General features: G+C 43.7%; 1 protein-coding gene across 1 annotated transcript; it reads right to left on the bottom strand.

Moving 5' to 3' along the window:
- Positions 1-226: 226 nt before the first annotated feature.
- CT55 (cancer/testis antigen 55) lies at positions 227-16,325 on the bottom strand. Its single transcript, XM_047081824.1, has 5 exons — positions 16,232-16,325; positions 13,508-13,689; positions 10,520-10,664; positions 1,222-1,334; positions 227-452 (listed from the first exon to the last, which is right to left on the bottom strand). Exons 1-5 carry the CDS (start codon positions 16,323-16,325, stop codon positions 261-263), a joined length of 726 nt encoding a protein of 241 aa, XP_046937780.1. The 3' UTR covers positions 227-260.
- Positions 16,326-17,787: the final 1,462 nt, after the last annotated feature.

Raw genomic sequence — 17,787 nt, 5'->3', positions numbered from 1 at the left:
ACAGACCCACTAAAAGGAGAAAATCACAAACAAGATTATCGCAAGGAGTTACGATGAAAACGTCTTGAATCAGTAATGAAAACTGCTGACCACTATCCAGAAGGACACTCCACTGAGCCGACCCACACAGGACTTGAAAGGTTGCATTTGCATTAATTCCTGAGGTTTACTGAACTATTCATCACAAAACACTTTTAAGCCAGGCTCTTTACTGACAAGAGAAGAAAAGCTTCACGGGGACTACAAATGCTGTTTTCTCATTACCACCTTTTCACGGGAGTCATGGAGATTGCTCTCCACATATAGCAGGACTGACTGCTCTCCACCACGACAGCATTAACAACATCAGATATTTGAGGTGTGTATCCATCGGGAAGCTTCAGAGATTCCAAGGTGAAAAAGATGCTGTCATCTATCACCCCATTTCTTCCATGTAGGCTAGTAATGTAGACCTGTAATTACAGATAACAGAAACGTTCATGTAAAAGCTTTGTACGCTGTAACAAGGTCCGCAGCTCCTCTCTCTGGCCTTAATCTGTAGGTCACTCTAAATCAGTGATTCCCAGCCTGGCCACCATATTTGTCACATCCGGAGCACTCTGTAAGACTACCCATGCTGCCAGACCCCACCTCACAGCAGCTAAGTCAGGTTCCCTGCAGGTGGGGCCCTGGTCTAGGATTAGAAATGCTGCTCTAAATATAACACTCAATGTCCATTAACCTTTCTCCTAACGGTTGAGAGAGTGAAAGGGGTAGAGTGAGAAAGGAATGTGGTGGCCAATAAATGTCACTGCCCTACTTCCTGGGTCACATCCCAAATGCCATCTGTCCTTTTCTGCAAACTGACTTTCCCACGCATTTCCCATCTCCACTACCTAAATCACACCCAGCATTTACTGCAAGCTCTGGTCCCACAACCTCTCCATTCATTCTTCCCCAACAATTCCCTCAACATGATTTGTTTTCTATTATGGTTGCTCTCAGAGCACTTCAATACCTCCCAAGTAAACTACCTAATTTAGATTTTAATTACATGTGTGTTCCATAGAATTCCTGAATTCTTTCCCTTCAGAAGCACGGTCCATTCCATGAAAAAATAGAACCCTCTATGGCAAAGAATGGTTTTCCCAACACACCCCACGGGATCACGAGCAGCAGCAATAATCACTAGTGGGAGGAGAAGCAGAAACAGACGACAAGAGCTACGTGCAAACGAACTACCTCATGCACATGCTTATGTCTCAGAGGCTTCACCGACAGGGCTCTTCTGCCCAACGGGTCTGATTGGGTGGAAAACTCAACTTCTACTCGGTCTCCTTGGTAAGGCTCAAAACCTAAAACAGCCATGGAGAGAAGTCGAGTTGGAATGTTCTTGGTAATATTATGCTTCACCATTACTTTGACGTTGTAATACCCTAAGATAGTTTCTATTACATTGAAAGCACACTTTGAACCTTTTAAAACAAGTAACCTGTAAGTATTTCTGTCAGAAAGGATGTTTATAACCCTTTATGCGTTGATTTTCTCCCTGGTTTAACAAAGTCCTTTGGAGAAAAGCATCAAGTGGGCATCACAGGGCAATCTCTTTGAGAGCACCATGGGATTTCTTCAAACATTGGTCACATTCACAAGTCTTTCTGGACAGGCAGGGAAGTACATAAGTCAGGGCACAAGTATGAATCCGGCTGCCTCGGCTCAAACCTTGACGCTGCCACTTACTCGGCTTGCAACCTTGGTCAAGTTACTTAACCTGTTTGTACCTTGACTTCATCTATAAAATGAGAAGCATAATTGTAGTACTTACCACAGAGAGTAAAGGGACAACCGTCAGTACATATAAAACTCACAGAACAATGCCTGGCACATAATCAGCCCAAATACGTGCCACAGCCTAAAAATGGCAAGATTCTTCCAAACTGTCAAGTTGGGAGGACCACCGGGAAATGTGAGACACCCTAGGTTATGTTTACATGAAACATTAACAGGAAAACTCAGCTCAGATGTCTTGTCATACACTGAATGATCCTGTTATAGTACAAATCTATAAGTACTTATCTGTTTAATAGTTTGGTAACCCCTTTTTTTAGTTTTCAATAAACCTTTTTGGCAGCAATGAGCAAAAGAATGAATGTGTGCTTAGGGAAAAATGAGTAATGAATTAATTTTCCAGGAAAGTTGATGAATACATGAACTATGTAATTCATCTGTGCTATGGACTGAATGTTTGTGTCCCCCTAAAATTCTTATGTCGAATCCCTGACCTCCAGTGAGGCTGTATTTGGAGATGGGCCTCTAAGGAAGTAACTAATATTAAATGAGCTCATAAGGAGGGGCGCCTGGTTGGCTCAGTCAGTAAAGCACGTGACTCTTGATCTTGGGGTTGTGAGTTCAAGCCCTGTGTTGGGTGTAGAGATAAATAAAAATAAATAAATAAATAAATAAATAAATAAATAAGCTCATAAGCAAGGGGCCTTAACCCAACAGGATTTGTGTCCTTGTAAGGAGAGACGCTGAGAGCTTGTGCTCTCTCTCTCTCTCTCTCCCTCACACACACCAAGGAAAGGTCACATGAAGACTTGGTGAACTGAGGGGCACCTGGGTGGCTCAGTCGGTTAAGCGTCTGCCTTCAGCTCAGGTCATGATCTCACAGCTCGTGAGTTCAAGCCCCACATGGGGCTCTGTGCTGACGGCTCACAGCCTGGAGCCTGCTTCAGATTCTGTGTGTCCCTCTCTCTGCCCCTCCCCCACTCATGCTCTGTCTCTCTCTGTCTCACAACAATGAATAAATGTTAAAAATTAAAAAAAAAAAGACTTGGTGAACTGGAAGCTGTAAGCCAGAAACTGTAAGTCAAAAAGAGTTCTCACCAGAAACCAAATTGGCTGAAACCTCAGTCTTGGATGTCCAGCTTTCAGAACTGTGGGAAAATAAATTTCTATTGTTTAAGTCACTGAGCCTATGGTGCTTTGTTACAGCAGCCCGAGTAGACCAAAACAACATTTGGTCTGTCAACATTTACTCTCCACCACAGGGGCCACAGTGATATCACTATCCATGAGAAAACCAGAGGACTAGATCCCCTGAAGCTTTTACTTTACAACTTAGTAGCTATTTTAAGAAACAGTGCCCAAAGACCACAAGTTAACATGAGAAGTTACAAAAGGTACATTGACATATAATTCTATGATGCATGACTTTTCTTTTATCAAACAACTGCTCTAACATAATTTCAACAATGTTGTATTACACTTTTTCTTAGGTACATTGCAAGATTTTAACAATAGCTGTTAAGATCTTAGGTCCATTAGGAGAAGAACTTCACAAATGATCAAATGATGCCAGATGCTTTAAAGAAGAAAGAGTTAAATGAATTCCAGTAATGGTTTGATTCCTTCCATCCAAATCATGGAATCAAAGTGAGAGAGAAAATGATCAGTCTCTAATGTCCAAAACTAGTCACAGCTAGACCTCAGTATTATAACTGTAATAATATTATAATATTATACTATGATAATTAGAATTCAATATCATAACTATTAAGTGTGGTCTGACACTCACAGCCAGGCCATTTTGCTTTCCTGTTAGACATAAAAAATCTCGTAAGATACAACCTCAGATAAAGTCACCCTGAGACTATGACAAAATGAAACAGAACAAAGCCATTTCATAATTTTGCCTAAGCATGAAAAAAAGCAAGGCTACCGTGCCACCCACAAAATAACCAATCATAGATCGCCCCACTCTCTGACAGCATCCAATTTAGGGTTAACCCTCACTTCCTTACACCCTCCCCCAAATCACCCAACTAAATCTCAAAGCCTATAACAGCTTCTTCCTGATACCCTGTAACTGAGACATGCCATGGTTCCACCATGGTGTGTGTTCTCCCCTCTGAAACAAGTACTAAGCCTAACTTCATTTTGCCTGAAGAGCTTCGACAAAAGTTGTGAAAGTTCTCTCTGGCAGAGGCAAAATGGCTAATATTAGTACAAATGCTGTTATAAATTCAGTATAAAAGTCCTACACTGGGGTAGCATTATCAACAATAGCCAAGTAATGGAAAGAACCCAAATGCCCACCAACTGATGAATGCATAAAGATGTGGTATATGTAGAAGGGAATATTCCTCAGCCATCAAAAAGAATGAAATCTTCCCATTTGCGACAACATGGATGGAGCTAGCACGTATTATGCTAAGTGAAATAAGTCAGTCAGAGAAAGACAGCGTATGATTTCACTCATGTGTGGAATTTAAGAAACCAAACAGATTAACATAGGAGGAGAAAGAGAGGAAAACCATAAAACAGACTCTTAGCTATAGAGAACAAACTGAGAGTTGCTGGAAGGGTAGTGGGCATTAAGGAGGGCACTTGTGATGAGCACTGGGTGTTATATGTAAGTGATGAATCACTAAATTCTCCTGAAACTAATATTACACCATATTTTAACTAACTAGAATTTAAATAAAAATTTGAAACATAAAAAAAGCCCTACACTGGGAATATACTCTTTTGTTTTTGCAGTGTTTTTTTTAGATTAATTTATTTTGAGAGAAAGAGAGCACAAGTCAGGTAGGGACAGAGAGAGGGACAGAGAGAGGGAGAGAGAAAGAATCCCAAGTAGGCTACACACACCAAGCTCCACGCTGAGCCCAACATGGGGCTCAGTCTCACGACCCTGAGATCATGATCTGAGCCGAAATCAAGAGTCAGAGGCTTAAGGGACTGAGCCACCCAGGGGCCCTTATTTTTGCAGTGCTAACATAATTACAAATTTGGAACAAAGTATCACAGTAAACATACTGTTCCTGGAAATTTCAAAAATTGATGGGGGGCGCCTGGGTGGTTCAGTCAGTTAAGTGTCCGACTTTGGCTCAGGTCATGATCTTGCCATATGTGGGTTCGAGCCCCACGTCGGGCTCTGTGCTGACAGCTCAGAGCCTGGAGCCTGCTTCGGATTCTGTGTCTCCTCTCTCTGCCCCTCCCACACTTGCGCTCTGTCTCTGTCTCTCAATAATAAGTAAACATTAAAAAAATTTTAAATAAAAATAAAAAACTGATGGAACAGAAATGTAATTGGAATTGGTTGTGGTGCAAGCATAATTCATACCCGCATCCAAACATCCATGATATTCAACCAACTGAAAGCAAAGCTGTAGTAATCAAAATTTAGAAGACATGTGTGTACATGTGTATACCTGTGTGTATTTACATATTCAAAATAACAGAACTACAAACCTCTGGGACCAAGTTAATACTGAATACAAAAAGATAATGACTCAGCAGGTCCCTGGCTGGCTCAGTCAGCAGAGGACATGTCTCTTGATCTTGGGGTCGTGAGTTCAAGCCCCACCTTGGGGGTAGAGTTTACTTAGTAACAAACAAACAAAAAAAGATAATGACTTAGAATGGTGACTTTTCTCTTTTTTCTTACTACTTTCTTCTGTTTCTTATACAGATCAATCAGATTTTAAGCACACTTGAGCCTCTGAAGGACTGTGAAACCAGCCCAACTGTCTTACTATGGTAGTGATTTTGTTTTTTTTTTTTTTTTGGAAACGAGTCCTTTTAAGCTTGGTTACAGTCTGTTTAAAACCAGTTGGAAGCCTTTAATAAAAAAATTCAACCAACATAGTGCCAAAATTCAGGTTTGGAAGGTTTTGGAGAATTATATTTACCCACATGAAATTTGCAGGGAGAGAGGTCAAAAATTCCCTCCCCTCAAAAATGGAAGAAGTGAGCAAATTGAACCATCAGAGCTCAACTGCTGTACAAATTTGAAATCAGATGATTATACTTAAGAACATTTCAGAGTGTGGCAAAAATCTTCATATGCAGCTCTTATTTTGTATTGGAGATATTTCTATCCATAGCAGGATGGAAGGAAATTAAGAAAACCTACAAATTTGCCAGTGGATCGCAATTTGATGAAACATTCAAATGTTTCTATTGATGGACTCAGAGACGTTCTCTTTTAGAACTAATTTTGTTTTTGAAAGATGTATTAACACTATTTTAAATGTCCAAACTTAAGACCAATTTGTTAGTCATAGATAAATAACTCAAAAAGCTGATTTAATTTTAATCAATTGTAACACCCCATTTTAGTCTCAAAAAATGACTCAGATTGGGGGTCCCTGGGTGGCTCAGTTGGTTAAGCGTCTGACTCTTGGTTTTGGCTCAGGTCATGGTCTCGCGGTTCATGAGTTCGAGTCCTGAATCAGGCTGTGTGCTGGCAGAATGGAGCCTGCTTGGGATTCTCTCTCTCTCTCTCTCTCTCTCTCTCTCTCTCTCTCTCTCTCCCTCTCTTGCTCTCTGCCCTTCCCCTGTTTGCACACACTCTCCCTCTCTCAAAATAAATAAACATTAAAAAAATTTTTTTAATGACTCAGATTGGACAACAGAGGATATGGTCACCCCCTATAGCTATAGCTGAAGGAGAGAGTTGCCCTACAAAAGCTATGGCCTTTGGTAGATGTATAAAGTCATTGCCAAAGTGCAGCCTGGCAATGAGGTATCTAGGGAAATAAATATTCCATCTCCCTTCCCACTCCAGTCTCCTGAATTCAAGCATAAAAATGTCAGAAGCTGAAGGACAGGGTTTTTTAGTGACTATTGGTCACTATAGTGGCATATTGAAACAGGAAGCTACCTCTGACCTGAGTAAGACATTGTACAGTTGGACACTTCAAGGCATGAGGGAAAGTCCAAAAAGGGATAAGAAGGTTACACAGAATTTTTTTTAATCTTTCAAGTGGGCACTCAAGCCAATATGTTCTGAAAAATAAATAAATAACCTTATTTGTGACCTCAGGTTTCTAACTCAGGTCGCGCTGGTTACATAAGGATACGTAGGATGATATAGGACCATATTAACACATAACCTGAAAAATAAAGGGGAATGAAATCGCAACATTATGCACTTGGTAGGCCCCCCACCCCTGCCCTGAGGGTCTTGAAGGCTCAATTCCATTTTAGCATCCTTCACCAAAATGGTTAAGATTTATTGTTTATTCACATACAAAATACAATCATGGACCCAATACTGACATTAACTATTTCCCATGAGTAACACCCATGGACCTAAACCCTCAAATCTTGTGTGCATAATGGGGACTGATCACCACCATCCTGTGAGGCAAGTCCAAACAAATGGGATCTTGGGCCCCAAAGCACCCATTAGAGCACCTCTCACTGACACATAAACACATTCAGGCTGTGCCAAGAAGAACACACACTCTCAGCTACTCTCTTTCCTGTCCCACAACGGTCTCCATATATTCACTTCCCACTCACTCCTCAACCTGCTTACCACTCTTTCTGTCACCTATCCCATCTGATTAGAACTGACCGCATCAAGGTTATCCCAAAAGGTTCTCGACAGGAGTAAATCTGTGTAAATTATGCCCTTCACACAGGACCAGGTTCTATCCCATTTGGATCCTACTGGCACTTACAACCTCCTCTCAAACCATTTCACATTCGGGTCATACCACACATAGCCACCACCCTCCCGCCACCCTCTTCTCCTTCCCATCGCAGGCCCCTATTCCCTGACTCCAAATATTTTCCCCAGCTGGCTCCTTCTTCAGGTCTCAACTCAAGTATCACTTCCTCAGCAAGGCCTGCCCTAAATTGCTGTGTATAGCAAACCCCACCACACTGTACCCTCCTGTTGTACTATTACAGCACCTAGTTCAAGTCCTAGACGGTAAAGAACAACCTGGAACTCTCTCTCTTTTTTGGGGGGTGGGGGTTACTTGCTGATTGCCTGCGATCTAGCTCATTAGAATGCAAATATTAGGAAAATAGGACGTGGAGCAGAGCCAGACGTTCAAATATTTACTCTGTTGCATGAACATCAAAAAGAGAATACACACTGATTTCCCATTGTGTGGGACCAAAAACTTTCACTCAATTTTTCCTTTTTTTAGATTCCCATTATGCTTTTAAATTGGAATTGTCTTTTGCCATTTTCATTGGGTTTCATAATCACATCAACAGCAGCTGTTTTGACAATTCTAACCATGACTGATTAGGTGCTCAGGTCTTTTTAATCTACCCCCTTTCTTACCCTAGAGAAGTCTATTATTCTGATTCACTTGATTTATTTTGTAGCAATAAATCCCCTCACCCATGATTTGGGTCCCGGCCTCTATTTATGCCTCAGGGCCCTGGTTCCATCAGTCCTTCCTGCTCTCTCCTGCACTTTCAATCAATCCCTTTGGCATTACAAACATGTTCAAGTGTTTCCCATATTGAGAAGAATTCCGCTAGCAAGGGCTACTACTGTTGGCAGTGACTTCCAGTTGGCATGGTTATATGAACCAGGCAGTTGACTTTGGAGCTTAGCAATCACAGGGGCCTTTTCTCTTAGAATTGGGTATTTCTAACTAAACTTGTCTTAAAATCCTAGCTGCCACCAGATAATCATCTTTGGGGACTTCCATGGTTACCAACTAAGGTCAAGTCCTGGCTTTTTTTTTTTTTATTTTTTTAATTTTTTTTTTTCCCAACGTTTATTTTTTTTGGGACAGAGAGAGACAGAGCATGAACGGGGGAGGGGCAGAGAGAGAGGGAGACACAGAATCAGAAACAGGCTCCAGGCTCTGAGCCATCAGCCCAGAGCCTGACGCGGGGCTCGAACTCACGGACCGCGAGATCGTGACCTGGCTGAAGTCGGACGCTTAACCGACTGCGCCACCCAGGCGCCCCAAGTCCTGGCTTTTTAATCCAAGAAAAATCAAATGGAAAGATGCAGTGTGGCTGAACTAACTTCCCCTTTTGTGTTCAAGCTAAACAGCATCTGGTTGGGCTTAAACAGGTACAAAATTTTTACTTGTATTCATCTTTCAAAACCCAGCCTGGCAGGGGGTTGCAGGGCTGTGGAGCCCAGCTGGGAAAGCGTCTCACCCAGGCAGCCTTCCCCAAGTCTCCCTGTAGCAGTCATTTTCTCTCCTCTGCTCAGTAGTGTTGTTTTCATCATGTTCTTTTTTTTAATGTTTTATTTATTTTTGAGAGCAAGAGAGAGACAGAGTGTGAGTGGGGAGGGGCAGAGAGAGGGAGACACAGAATCCGAAGCAGGCTCTAGGCTCCGAGCTGTCAGCACAGAGCCAGACGAGGGGCTGGAACCCACGAATTGTGAGATTATGACCTGAGCTGAAGTCTGACACTCAACCGACGAGCCACCCAGGCGCCCCTCATCATGTTCTTTTAATGTATCCACATGTCTATCTCTTCCAGTTAGACTGTGAGCTCTTTGTAGGCGTGGTTTAATAAAGTCTTACTTATCTTGGTCTTGCCGATACCAAGCACTCTATCATGTGCTGAGTTAAACTCAAATAACTTAAACAAATTAACAAATTACAGCTTTAGGCATAAAACAACAAAATGTTGGGGCGCTCAGTCGGTTAAGCGCCTGACTTCGGTTCAGGTCATGATCTCACGGTTCGTGGGTTCGGGCCCTGCTTCAGGCTCTGTGCTGACAGCTCGGAGCCTGGAGCCTGCTTCAGATGCTGTGTCTCCCGCTCTCTCTGCCCCTTCCCCGCTCACGCTCTCTCTCTCTGTCTCTCAAAAATGAATAAACATTACAAAAAAATTTTTAAAAACAACAAATTGTTATACCTGATAATTACCAAATAGAATTCAACAAAAGTACACACACACACACACACACACACACACACACACGGAAAATGCTAAAGGAGGTTATCAAGAGGACATGACCACGAGTTGACCCATGAGCTGGACCCCAGGTGGCTGGAGGCTCTTCATCACCCCCCCCCGCCCCCGTCTTTGGAACGTTATGTTCTGCCCACCACCCCCACAGCTGGAGGACATAGCATTTAGAGATCAAGGTTTTGCTGAGACCACCTGGACAGTGTATGTAACAACGCAATTAAGGCATCAATGTAAATTTTTAAGATTCTGGCAGGTGGGTGCAGAGATCTATTCACTTGGTGTCCACCCAAGACACGCCTTGTATGTCAGTTCCCTTGCTTATTACACTGGCCACCTACCAATTGGGAGGGGTTTGCCTGTTTCTTTGATCTCTCCTTGCCCTCCATGTACAGGGGCCAGTTTGCAAGCCAACAGAAAGGTACAAGGCTATCTCCAAATTTATTTTAAAGCATTTAAAATATTTTTCAAAAAAGAGCATCCCTTAATGTTTTTCTGTTAGATTATAAATTCTATGCCTATATGAATGGAAAAATTACAAAAACACTAGCTGTTGCATCTAATAAAATGGTAACAAATGGCAGCATGAATTCTTAAGAACATTAGGTATCTGTCCCTTGTTGCACGTTATCTTCAACTCCAAAGGTCGATCTCAAGCATTAAAGAGCCTCTGATTGGAGCCAAGAATGCTAGAGAAGTAGTTCTAATGTGAAAATCGTCTTGCCAAGTAGCGTGTTTGAAATTTGACGCTGGAAATGATGCCTATAACCATCTGCAAATCCAATCTATAAAATGAAACAATAGATAAAACCTAATATTAAATTTTAAAAGATGTAAATTGTACCTTTACAAACAACATCTAGTGAGAAGTAAGTTGTATGATCAATGTAGTCAGCCCCTTCCTCTGCAGAGGTAATAGAGGCAAATGAAACTCTGGCGTAGGAGTTGGACATTCCATTGCCATGGCAACTATCACAGAGAGCAACCACCTGAGAAATAAAGAAACAATTACTGCAAACATAACACAAATTTAAAAAGCAGAAACACACTTCAATCATTGTCATTCAAGAAGTGGTTTAAACAACTATAACAAACAGTGGTGAATAGATTTCACCTGACAAACATATGATAGACATGAGATGATGATAAAATAATGAGTGAGCTTTATATCTTTCATTACTTTATTTTTTACAGAAGTTTGCAAAAATTGAGCAGAAATTTCCCATACATTCCTCTCCTCCATTCTTAGTTTGCCCTATTACTAGAATCTTGCATTTGTTTGATTGGTACATTGGTTCAATTGATGACCCAATATCGACACAGTATATTTAATTAAAGACCATTGTTTAAATTTTTTTAACACTTATTCACCTTTGAGAGACAGAGTGAGACAGCGCGAGCGGGGGAGGGACAGAGAGAGAGGGAGACACAGAATCAGAAGCAGGCTCCAGGCTCCAAGATGTCAGCACAGAGCCTGACATGGGACTTGAACCCACGAACCATGATACCATGACTTGAGCCAAAGTTGGACACTTAACCAACTGAGCCACCCAGGCACCCCTTAAGTTCATTGTTTAAATGAGGGCGCACTCTTTGTGTTGTTCTGTCATATATTTTTTTAATGTTTACTTATTCTTGAGAGAGGCAGAGCATGCGTGCAGGAGGGGCAGAGAGAAAGAGAGACAGACAGACAGAATCTGAAGCAGACTCCAGGCTCTGAGCTGTCAGCACAGAGCCCAACCTGGGGCTCGAACTCACGAACTGCGAGATCATGACCTGAGCCGAAGTCAAAGGCCTAACCGACTGAGCTACCCAGGAGCCCCATGTCATATATTTTTAAAATGTGTCTAAAAACACAATTTGTGTACCAACCAGGTTTAATGCACTGATGGTACTAGATTTGAAGGTAAAAGATATACTGTTCCTGCCCTCCAGCAAGTCACAATCAAAGGGGAGTAAAAGACAAAAATCACTAATTCAGTGCAAGTTGTGACAAATGGTAAAACCAAGTGCAAATGCTGGCTGCTGCGAATTCCCAGCAGGGAGGGGATTTCAGACTGAAAGAATATAGGACAACAGGGTGCCTGTCTAGCTCAGTCATGATCTTGGAGTTGTGAGTTCGAGCCCCACATGCATGTAGAGATTATTTAAATAAATTTTAGGGGCACCTGAGTGGCTTAGTAGGTTAAGTATCTGACTATTTGTTTTGGCTCAGGTCATGATCTCACGGTTTGTGAGTTTGAGCCCCACGTTGGGCTCCATGCTGACAGTGTGGACCCGCTTCAGATTCTCTCTCTCCCTCTCTCTCTCTCCCCCTCCCCTGCTCACTCTCTCTGTCTCTCTCTCTCTCTCTCTCTCAAAAATAAATCAATCAATAAACTTAAAAAAAAATTTAATAAATTTTAAAAACTTAAAAAGAAGAATATAGGACAACTTCCTGGAGAGAGTGGGATTTGATATAAGCTGTGAGAAAAGAGAAAGATTTTTACCTGGCAAATGTGTGTAGGGTTGAGGACAGGGGCAGGGAAATGACAAGGGAGGAGAGACAACACATCTCAATGTAGAAGAACAAGGAAGAAAACTAAAAGATTCCAGATCAGTGCCCTCAGAGGGAGAGAGCATGAGATAAAGTTGGGAAGATAATGGGGGAAGGGGGAAGCTCTAAAAAGACAAACAGAGCTGCCTGGGTGGCTTAGTCTGTTAAGCATCTGACTTTGGCTCAGGTCATGATCTCCCAGTTCGTGAGTTCAAGCCCTTCGTTGGGCTCTGTGCTGACACCTCAGGGCCTGGAGCCTGCTTTGGACTCTATGTCTCCCTCTCTCTCTGCCCCTCCCCCACTCGTGCTCTGTCTCTCAGAAATAAACAACAGATTAAAAAAATTTTTAAAAACAGTCTTGGAGGAAATACTGGCAAAACGTTCATATGATAAATTTCCTAACAAAGCTCTAATTTCCATAACGTACAAACAGCTCTGATGCTCCTACTAGAAATAGCTCTAAGAAAAAAAAAATGTTGTACTCTCCCCAACACTTAAAGAAATGCAAAATAAAATTATGAGACTGCCTTTTTTTAAAGATTGGAAAAGATTTCGAAGATTGGAATATTTCCAACCCTGTCAATATTGGCAAACAGGCATTTTCACAGCCTGCTGTTGACAGTGCCAATTGGTACAATAAAGCTGAAGCATAATTTGACAGTTATCTATTAAAATGGTAAATGTCTACATTGAGGTGATGATTGCATGACTCTGTACAATTTACTAAAAATGTCATCGAACTATGTCCTTAAAAATGGAGACTCTTGGGGTGCCCGGGTGGCTCAATCAGTTGAGTGTCAAACTCTTGATTTTAGCTCAAGTCATGATCCCAGAGTCATGGGATCAAGCCCCAAGTTGGGCTCTGCCCTGACCATGGAGCCTGCTTAGTGCTTAGAATTCTCTCTCTCTCCTCTCTCTCTCTCTCTCTCTCTCTCTCAAAATAAATAAACTTAAAAAAATAAAGTGCATGTCTGTTCACCTAGCAATTACATTTCAGCAAAATCAAAAATCCTTTACTTGGGTGAGAAAAGGAAGTTGCAGTATAATAATCTAGACTCTAATAATTATTATTGTTAAATAGTTTTAGTGCTGAAGAATAGATATACAATTTCTACTTTGATAAATAGAAAGCACTACAAAGATAGGAACAAGTGTACCACACAACACAGTGAATTGGACTTCAAATTCCACTCTACCTCTGCCATGCCAGGTCACTTTAGAGAGGCTGAATAAACAGAAGCAAGATTGAAATCCCCCCAGGAATAAAGATGGCCCCCAAACTCATACTAATCTTACTTTGATCGCTTTCCATCCATATGTTTTCTCTTCTTCCACAATGGCAGTGACTTTTTGTCCCACGTTCAGAAACACACTGTCAGTCACAACATCACTACTGAAGTAGATCAAGTCATCAATCAAGCCGTGGTCCTTACAGATCTTTGTCACAGCTCCCTGCACAGTTTTTAATGTGGTGTCACCTAAGAGAGGGGTAAACAAAATGTTTCATTAATCAGTCTCCAAAGTAAGTACCCATGAGAAGTAAAGCCTTCCAGGGGAAGATGTGGTAGACAATGATCTAGCTACAGAAATAAGCTGGACTTAGTTTGAGATGCAGAGGGGCACAGTGATTAAGTGTTTGGGAGGCAGAATGCTCATGTTAAAAGGTTGGTTCCACCATTTCTCTGTAAGGCACAGCAGCCCAATGCACTTGGCAGTGGAGCTTTGCCATAGAGGGCACTGGGTCTGGGACTCTTTGGCTGTGAACACAGTTCTTCCCTTTACCATCTGTGTAACCCTGGGCACATTTCTTAACCTCTCTGAATTTGTTTTCATCTGTAAAACCAGGGCATTCTTAATGTCTGCCCGAGAGAATAGATCTTAAATGTCCTCACCACCCACCCACACACACACACACACACAGGCACAAAGGATAACTATGTAAGGTGATGGATGTGTTCATGAACCTTATTGTGCAAACATTTCACGATATATACATATAACAAGGCATCATGTACACCTTAAACTTAAGAGTGTGATGTGGAAATTATGTCTCAATAAAGCAGGGGGGAAGGGTTGTTGTAATTATTAATTGACACGTACATGTCAAGTGCTTAGCACTGTGAATGTCTCCCACAGGTTAGAGCTTACGTGTTCGTTGTTATCATGGCTTCTGCGTCTAGAGAGTCTTTAAACGGCCATTATTGTTATAGAATTTTATCATTATCAGCGATAGCAGCAGCAGCAGCATCTAGAGATTACTCAAACATCTCACCAGACAAAACACATAAAGAGATCTGGGGGTTTAAATCTAGTCCAAATGTGCATCCCAAACTCTCGGGTTTATTTTTTTCTGAACAAACACATCTAGTAAGCCATAATTTTGGATCTGAACCTAGAGACTAAGCCTGCAGAGCCCGCACTATGAACCACAACACATTAGGTGCCCTCTAAAGTGAGGCTGGGAGAAATATTGATTATAATAGATTATGGTTTCAGGGGGGGCACATGGGTGGCTCAGTTCTTTAAGCACCCCACTCTTGGTTTCAGCTCACATCATAATCTCACGGTTTGTGCGTTCCAGTGGGGCTCTGTGCTGGCAGCGAGGAGCCTGCCTGGGATCTCTCTCTCTCTCTCTCTCTCTCTCTCTCTCTCTCTCTCGTTCTCTCTGCCCCTCCCCTGCTGTGCTCTCTCTTCTCTCTCAAAATAAATAAACTTGAAAAAATAGATGATGGTTTCAGAAGCCAAGAAAATCCTGGAAACCTTTTTTTTTTTTTTTTAAATGGGTCAAATTTATCAAGTGAAATCATAAAACACAAAGAAGGGGCACCTGCCTGGCTCAGTCGGTAGAGCATAAGAATCTCGATCTCTGGGTTGTGAGTTTGAGCCCTGGGTTGGAGATTAGTTAAAAATAAAAAATATATATATATATGGATAAAACACAAGAAGGGGACGGGACAAGAGGGCAACTGCCACTTAGGCTCATGAGAATATGTCAGAATTTCGTCTGCATTGTCCCTTCGGCAAAAACACAGTTAACGCACGTGGCAGTGAGAGCTTCCCACTAAAGCTAAGCCGCAGGCTTCTGTGGCCGACTCAGCTGAGACTCCACCACTCTGCAGGGCTCACGCTCTGCGGGCAGAGAAGCTGCATGACATCCGGGCACCAGGAAGGCCGGGTCCCAGCTGGGAGGATGACGCTGACCAAACACACACTCACCCCGTGGAAGGAAGTGCCTCCGAGCCCGGGCACACACGTCAGGGGGTGGCTGCTGGGCCTCCGGGCCTGGGGGAGACCAGCCGGGGGCCCCCTCTCTCCCCTGCTCGCGTCTCCCTGACCCGGCTGTAAAGCGGACGGGACAATACTCTGACTTCCTTCGTGAGGGCTTTCCGAGGATCGAATGGCACGAATGCCCCCTAAGGCCCCGAGCCCAGCGCTTGGCACACACAAGCGCTCAGCTCGGCCGATGAACGCACTTCGGAGCAGGGATGCCGGCCACCCCGGCACGCCCTCTCGGGTTTCACGGGTGCCCAGCGACACAGGGACGCCTGCACCGGGGTCCCCTGAGTCATCCACTGAGGGCCGACCCTGGGGCGGGAGTTCAGGACACAGAGGGGAGCGAGTTACATGTGGCCCCTGGCCGCGGACCAGCGACACACATAGGACTTGACCACCTGGCTTCAGATACGCGCGTGTTTGGGAAACAAGATGAAATGCAATCTCAAGTCAGGGAGATCCACTACTACTGAAAAGATGAAAAGGAATCCGGTGCACATTTCCACATTTACACCATGTAAATTCCAACGGCACTTGGGGAAATGCAAGGGCCGGGCACAGCTCCCCAGGGGCCTTCTCTGTCTACACCACCATCCCCTAGGACAGGAGAGTTCTGGGCATGCAGGGACTCGAGGATGCCTGTCCTCACAGGGAGGCGTTGCCAGGGGCATGCGGCGCCCTTCTGGGCCAGGAAAGGGGAGCACCCTTAGGTGCAGGCCCCTGGGAGGGAGGAGACGAATCGAGTACCTTCCAAGAGCTTCACATGCTGCTCCTTCTCGGCCTCCGAGGAGTCCATCCTCCGACGGAAGAAGGCAAGAGCCTTGGAAATGAAGCGAAGCATGGTCCCGTTGTTAGGGCAGCCTGTGCCCCTCGGACACAACACCAAGCTTGCTTCTCTGCCTCCCACAGAGCCGCTCAGACGCCACGGCCACCCCTCAGCACCACCCGAAGTCCAGACAAATGCCTATGAGGGCCTTGGTTCAGCCTGCCCCACGAGGGGCTTTAGCGGGCTCACCATCCAGCCAATGGGAACACAGCGGGCTCAGTGGAAGCCACTGAGAAGCCGTGAGCTGATGGGCGGGACTTCATGGCTCCTCCTATCAGAGGTGAGAGTGGAAATGCGGTGGCCAGCCAGAAATCACTTCCAGTGTGATCCCTTTTTGCACCTCTCCGAGAGTAGAGGGTCTCGGTGGGCTTCTGTAGGGAGGGCCTGATGCCTGTCTTGGAAGGTGGCACAGCAACTTGCCCCAAGGACCTTGCTCCCAGATGTGTAATCCCCACTCCTCACTGCCTTCTTTTCTCTTCCTTTGTCGCTAGGCGCCCTCCACACACCACCACCCCCACCACCACCCTACCAACACCACCACCTCACCCCTACACTCACTCCACAGAGAGATCAGTGAGTGTTCAGCTCTAAGCAACGGCTTTCTGTTCAATGTTAAACGATACCACAGGTACTGTGGGAAAGATGAACTTACACGTCTATATTTGTATCAAAACAGGCTGTGTCTTGCTCTTCTTGGAAGGGAGCCAACTGTGCCAAGGCACTCACTATGCACTATGGTCCCAGGAGCCACTTTTTTTTAAATCTTTTTTTAACTTTATTTTGAGAGAGAGACAGAGAAGCAGAGAGAGAGGGAGAGAGAGAATCCCAAGCAGGGTCCGTGCTATCAGCTCCGTGCTATCAACCAAGAGTTACAGGGGAGAGGAATTTGGGATGTGTGGTTTCGAAGGAAAGTCATTGGAGGAGAGTGAGAGTCCAAGGTTGTGATGGCCTCTCATTGGCTGAGTTGTGGCAGTTTCTCACTGGCTGAGTTGTTGCTGAGCGAGGAGGAAATCTTCCTTCCTCCTGCTGGGGTAGGAAAGTAAGTTTCTTCCCATTGGGGTCTACAGATGTTGTTGACAAATGGTAGTGTGTGAGAGCTCTCCCTTTAGGGCTTTCCCACTCCATTTTAAATGAGGTTTCCTTTATTAATTTTCACATTTTCCCCCTTTTGATCATTTTCCTCTAAAACATCACTGATCAAGAGTCAGGTTTTCCACATTTACTGGTTTTGTCCCTGAGTGCCAGGAAGGACCCTTCATGGTTGCCATATCTCACATTGGAGGAAAAGTACACAGGTTGGAAACCGTTAAGATCACATTTAGTAACAAGGAAGGGTAGGAAGGAGAACTTTCAGCATTCACATCTAGAGCGTATATCTTATCAGGGTTGTAAGCATTGGAGATCATCTCAAAGCATTGGGCTAGTATCACCCTGTTCCACATGTTGTTTCTACAAAGGTTTATCAGGTGCATATAGA

Source organism: Lynx rufus, unplaced genomic scaffold (genome assembly GCF_022079265.1).
Source record: "Lynx rufus isolate CCGP_SWC_20201006 ecotype Redwood Valley unplaced genomic scaffold, mLynRuf1.p SCAF_19, whole genome shotgun sequence".
Lineage (NCBI taxonomy): Eukaryota > Metazoa > Chordata > Mammalia > Carnivora > Felidae > Lynx > Lynx rufus.
The sequence above is the reverse complement of the archived record's forward strand: the minus strand, read 5'-3'. Positions and strand labels throughout refer to the sequence as shown.

Coding starts and splice junctions, on each gene's coding strand:
- CT55 (XM_047081824.1), bottom strand. CDS start 16,325: ATGCTTCGCTTCATTTCCAAGGCTCTTGCCTTCTTCCGTCGGAGGATG. Junction 10,665..13,507: donor ATGGATGGAAAGCGATCAAA/GTAAGATTAGTA, acceptor TTTATTTCTCAG/GTGGTTGCTCTCTGTGATAG. Junction 453..1,221: donor GACATAAGCATGTGCATGAG/GTAGTTCGTTTG, acceptor CTGTAATTACAG/GTCTACATTACTAGCCTACA.